Source organism: Varroa destructor, unplaced genomic scaffold, assembly GCF_002443255.2.
Source record: "Varroa destructor unplaced genomic scaffold, Vdes_3.0 BEIS01000002.1, whole genome shotgun sequence".
Taxonomy (NCBI): domain Eukaryota; kingdom Metazoa; phylum Arthropoda; class Arachnida; order Mesostigmata; family Varroidae; genus Varroa; species Varroa destructor.
Window position 1 is genome coordinate 47296079 of NW_019211455.1, and position 5549 is coordinate 47301627.

The window sequence follows — 5549 nt, forward strand, 5'->3', positions numbered from 1 at the left end:
AGTAGCAAAAAAGTTTATCGTGTTTCGGTTAATAAATACCTTAGAAGCTAAAATCTTAACTTGACACGTTTCTGTCGAGTGAGATTTTGCAGGAATTCGCCTTCTTTCTTTTTACTTTCGAGTATCTACATGCCATATATTGCATCTCGCTACAAATCTGGCTTTTGGAGCCGAAGAACGTACTCGTGATTATCATTGGATAACTTAGTAAGAGGCGCCCTTAATTTGATAAATTTTAAATAATCGTTATTTATCCCGAGACTGATTCAGTGCTTTCGCATGTTACATTCATAAATAGAAATAGATTTTTGGTACTTATCACATTATTTACTGACAATACTTTCAAAAATTGCCACGAATATTTAATGACAAAGGGATGAACGTGAGGTATGAAAAATTTGATCTTCAAATTAACGGAAAATACGATTCTATACGCTGTAAATTTTTCGTAGAGAGTATTACTCCGCCAATCGTTAAGGCTGAAAAGCACATCGAATTAATAGAGCTCCTCCATTAAAGATATTTCGGTCATGGCCGTAAAATAATTAGCAATCCATTTTCTACGTGAACTTCATCTTGCAGTACGTTAATCATGCTACATCTCAGACAAAACGGTGAATTAATATACTAACTTTCTACTAAAGTTAATATATTAATTCACTGTTGCAGGCATTGCTTTTATCGAGATCGAAATAAATTAGAAACAAAACCATTACTCATAAAACAAACTTCATATCGTGTCTTTATTTTATCGAATTAAAAAAAATTTGAAATGTGCCTATTGTTTGAAAAAATCTATCAATATTTTAACTCCGCAAATGTTTCCTTGTAAACCAAACTCTCGCACAACAAATCATATGAGTTTTATTGGGGACTGGCCCATTAGACGAAATTTAAAAAAAGACCCGAAAGAAGATCGTTCATCCGCTGTATTCAGTATCCATCAACGCCCATTTGACCTCCGATGTTTATATAATCGCGCAGTACACATTTAATGTCAACAAAAGACCTTAATCTTCCTTTCATCTGAAGGACTACTCTCCATTCAGTGAATAAGTTAAACGGCCTAAACTATATCACCTAAAGTTTCGGGTTTTACGTCCAGTACTGCCTGCCTGAAGCATTGCTTCAGACGACTAGCTTCCGGCATGACACGACGTATACCTCTGCCCGCACTCGAATCTAGACCATCACATATTCCAAAGTTTACTCGGTAGGTATACACGTTACTAGTGCATCATCACGGACATTAACTACAACACTTCACGATTGTTTAGCTCGCTTATTTGCATTAGTGAAACTTCGTTCTTTTACGGCGCGCACCAAAAATCATTGCGATTGATAGGGGGTGGCAGGCATGCTTTAATATAAATGCTATTTATAGCCAGTCGCAATACAAATACTTCCTAGAGTGGTAGCTGGGGAAAAAGTAGCGGGAGATATTTAATACATTATGCAATAAATGACAATGCAATAAATGAGGCAATAAATATAATAAGCCTTCTGCACAGATGAAAAACACATTTGAAGACACTCAAAACTATGTGTCGATTTTTTAATGTTAGTCAGTACTTCTGTAAATTGTTAATAGTTAAAACAATATCAAGTAGACTTAGCTCTCAACGGCTTGTCAATATTCCACACTGTTTTTAATTGCATTGCAAAACATTATACAGTGCATCCCGAATTTTATTCCAGAAATGCTATTGCAGATAGGTAGTATATGAAAAATGTAATTTTCACGTCGCGGTCATTGTTTTGAGTGAAATCGAACATTAGATAAAGCATAACTGAAATATAAATTTTTGCGAAATCTCGTTTAAACAACAAAGTACACTGAAATGCTGTTTGGAGTACAAAAAACCTGCGCAACAAAACATCAAACACAAGCCGTTGTTATACTCTTTCCTAATCGTTTCGAAACCATTTAACTAGCGTCTCATATCAAATATTCATTTTCTGAAAATCAGTTAAATTGATTTCATCGCTTCAACATTTTTCAGCCTATTCAACTATTATATTCTATAATATATTCGCACATTTCAATGCTGTGCAAACGTATTTTTTGTGTTTAATTTTTTTTTTTTATGTTTTTCTTCTCTATTTCAATTTATATCCAAGTTATTCTATGCCCTGCTTGTCGATTTGAACGTATGAATTACGCTGAGTCTTTTTTGACTCTACATTTACTAAATTCATGAATACCGCCACTTCCTTACATTGACGATGGATTGGGTTAGTTAAGCGTTAAACTGTAAACACGATACTCTATAGTAACAGTTTTTACTTACTGAGGTCAACTTTTTTTTTTAATCACAAAAAAGTACTACCTTCGGCGGGTAATCTGCATCAAAGATAATCTCGTTTCTATGTTCTAAATTTAATAGGTGCTGTCGAGTACCAACCTTCATTGCCTCGCTGAGGCTACTCGGTACTTCAGGTTTTGCTGGAGATTCGCTCTCTCTACTAAACGCATCATTACGTTGTGGTCCCGGTGGCCGGCGCTGATCGGCCCGAAAGTCAATAAAGCCCCGTTCACCGTTATGAAACATGATGGCTGTTTATACGTGGTATACTCGAAATCCACTCTATATCACAATGTGATCACTGTTACCGAACAGACTCACACGGTATAAAATGCTAGGAAGTGTCTCCGAAAATAGAAATGCTTCAAGAACTCGTCGCTTCCACAGCGGCCATACAAAGAGTACGACCGTTTTATCAATTGTGTTCCTGATTGCAACCCCCGGACAGATCCAACCTCGGTCGCGGGGGTAGATCCGGACCACGCACAGAAGAACACTCATGCACTAACAAAGTATAATAGATCGCCTCGTAAGTGTGCACGAAGAGTAAAAACTGTTAGAGAATCGTCTCTTGCCAAAAACGAGCTGCAGGTGCGCATTTGGTGAAAAACGTTTTACCTGCTCAACGTTAGAATGACTTTGGACGCGATAGCACAACAGCAAATTGTGATAGAAGACACAAAAGAACGTACTCTTCGACTAAAATGTGCCGTTATTGTTATTGCCGTGTTTACAGTGTCTCTCGGATGTGTTCGGAGGCCGTGGGTGTCGTCTGCTAATGTTTTTATTATTGTTTCGGCAGACCGGCCGCTTCGAGCTGTTCTGAGCACAGCGTAACAAGTAGAATCCTTTGAGTGGGAAAGGATACAGTAATTGTTGATGAACGGTGGAGTTTTTATACCTTGGAGATTTTTCGCTGGATCGATCCTACGAATACTCGAAATTTCGAACAAAGAAAATACTGTTGAAGAATGTTATGAAATGAAGGAAATCTCATATCTAGAGATCCACATGTATGTGCAATATAAGCAACAAAACCAAAATTTCAAAAATACGTTTATAGTTATGATGCATACGGTAAAATTTCGTAGTAGTTTACGAAAATGTTGACCTTTTCTGTCATCTTTTATGTGTGATAGACTAAAGAAAACTATAACTTACATCTATGGGATTTTCCACTTTTGAACTCTGATATCTTGGAATTAACAAATATTTTAATAATAAAAAAAAATACAAAGGAGTATCTAATAAAACGTTGAAGAGTCGTTCACTTTTCGCGAATTTTTATCGTTCCTGAACAATCGTCTCAGTATAAAGTTTTGGCTTAATTTCGGAGAATGTAATGCTATGGCATCATTTCTTTACACTAATAAAGTTTTTTTTATGGTGATTCCATCCCGCTGAAAACTAGAAGTAAAATGATTCATATCTGAATATTACACATTCGAAAGAATTAGCAGAAGAACGCAAAGTATTGTTCAACTGTATATTGCAAATGCCTGTCGAGAATCATTGTTTACTCCAGCAAGAAGCAGACGATAGGTAAAACTAAGATTTATGCTGAAGCGGTAAAATTTAAAGTGATTTTGAGTGCTTGCTTAAATAGTTGGATACGTTTTGGGGAGTTCCGTAAATATGTCATAGATGAAGGGGCTGTTTACGCGATATGAGTTGCAGGAAATTTATAGGACAATAGTGTTTTCAGGCTGCATTTTTGAGCTTACAGAAATTTTCAATCGATCGTAACTCGTAACGAAATCACTTTCTAATTTTTGTTGTCTGAGTCGGTTCTCATTGTGACATTTACAGTCGCTGCTAAGAACATAAACGTATTATCGATAAACGGACCTTCAGTTGTGCCAATGTGTTAATCTATTCAATAAACACGACGGGTCAAATCGTTGGATATTTGCTGTTAGTCCAAATCGTTGCTGTGGATAACGTAACATCGTAACTTGATTCTTGCACAAAGCGAGTGTTCGTTTTATGTTTATCTTGGCAAATCATTTTAGAACCTGTCAGAGTTCAGACAACATTAGAATGTAGTGTTTTCATAAGACAGACATCACGGGCGGGGCAGTATGCATGGATAAGTCATTTCAACGCAGACAGATTTTTTTTGCCTCTTCGACCTTTTTTTTTTTTGCAAACCGAGCATGAACACGAGTAGGTCCTGTTCAAGTGCTCAACCTGTAAATTTGTTTTTTGTGAATTAGGGATGTTGCGAATAGCGCATTAATCGTCGTCCATTTCCATGCATTAGTATGTCTGTTGGAAGCGCGAACTAGTTATTTGAACTAGTGCGGTAAGATTATGAATTACAATGATATCTTCTTCACGAACATTGTCGTTCACGAAATCACAGATTCTCCAATGCCTCCGAGTACGATTTTTTAAGCTATCGACCATAGAATAAATTGTTCTTGGTCTACACATGATTTAGAGCGATGGCATTGAAATGTTTTGGATCGCTTTTGAGTTCGATTATAATCGAACTCGAGTGTATCGAACGAAAGCTTGACGTGCGTGTACTCAGTCTCAGAGCCACACAGTCTTCACATCTTCACATAGTTGATGTCTGTCTGTATGTACGGGTAAGCAGGGATATTCTTTTCGAAGCGCTTTCGAAAAATGTCGAATAATTCCGTAGTTATCATTCAGGAATAAGTTATGTACCAACTATTTTCCTACCTACCATAGCTTTTATTACAGCATATTTGTTTATCTGAAAGGATCATCTAGATGCGGTTAATCGAATTGCTGTCTTCGACTCAGGGAACTGTGGTTTTTACTCAAGAGATAAATATAAGCTTTTAGTTATAAAAAGTTCATTTGTATACTTGAAATTTATAAATGTTTTGAGTTTTATTTCTGGTACTACCGTTAGATCGCAAATCTAAAAGAAAGTAGTAAAAAGGTTTAAAGCATTATTCCAGAAAATAGTTGATTCGAATGAAAACTAAATAAGTATTTCTTTATCCAATCCGAAATCAAAGATTTAGGATTATCAATCGATAAATCCAGAAGGCGATTCGAAGGAAATAGGTAAGAGTCTTAAAGGACACGCAAATACCTAAAGATGTATTTTACTTATGTTAATTTTCGATTTTTATGTAATTCCGGTCCTGGAAACTTCTGTGGAACTGTTGTCTTCGAACCTCCTCATAATCCGTTGTTTCGTTAATAATTTTATTAAAAAAAATTGTAATTGGTGTGGACAAACAAATACGTCAAAGCTTCTAA

At 36.1% G+C, this 5549-nt stretch overlaps 1 protein-coding gene across 7 annotated transcripts in view; it reads right to left on the reverse strand.

Moving 5' to 3' along the window:
* Nucleotides 1–3363, reverse strand: part of LOC111245009 (uncharacterized) — a 17695-nt gene extending 14332 nt beyond the window's left edge. For 2 of the 7 annotated variants that reach the window (XR_015322068.1, XM_022792706.2), the window contains exon 1: nt 2406–3348. Coding sequence is in view for 6 of the 7 variants with exons in the window: in XM_022792706.2 (XP_022648441.1) it covers nt 2406–2552 (147 nt within the window). In the remaining variant the exon portion in view is untranslated. Of the gene's footprint in view, nt 1–2405 lie in introns of all 7 variants that reach the window. The other 5 variants (XM_022792709.2, XM_022792708.2, XM_022792704.2 and 2 more) reach the window with 4 other exon arrangements.
* Nucleotides 3364–5549: the final 2186 nt, after the last annotated feature.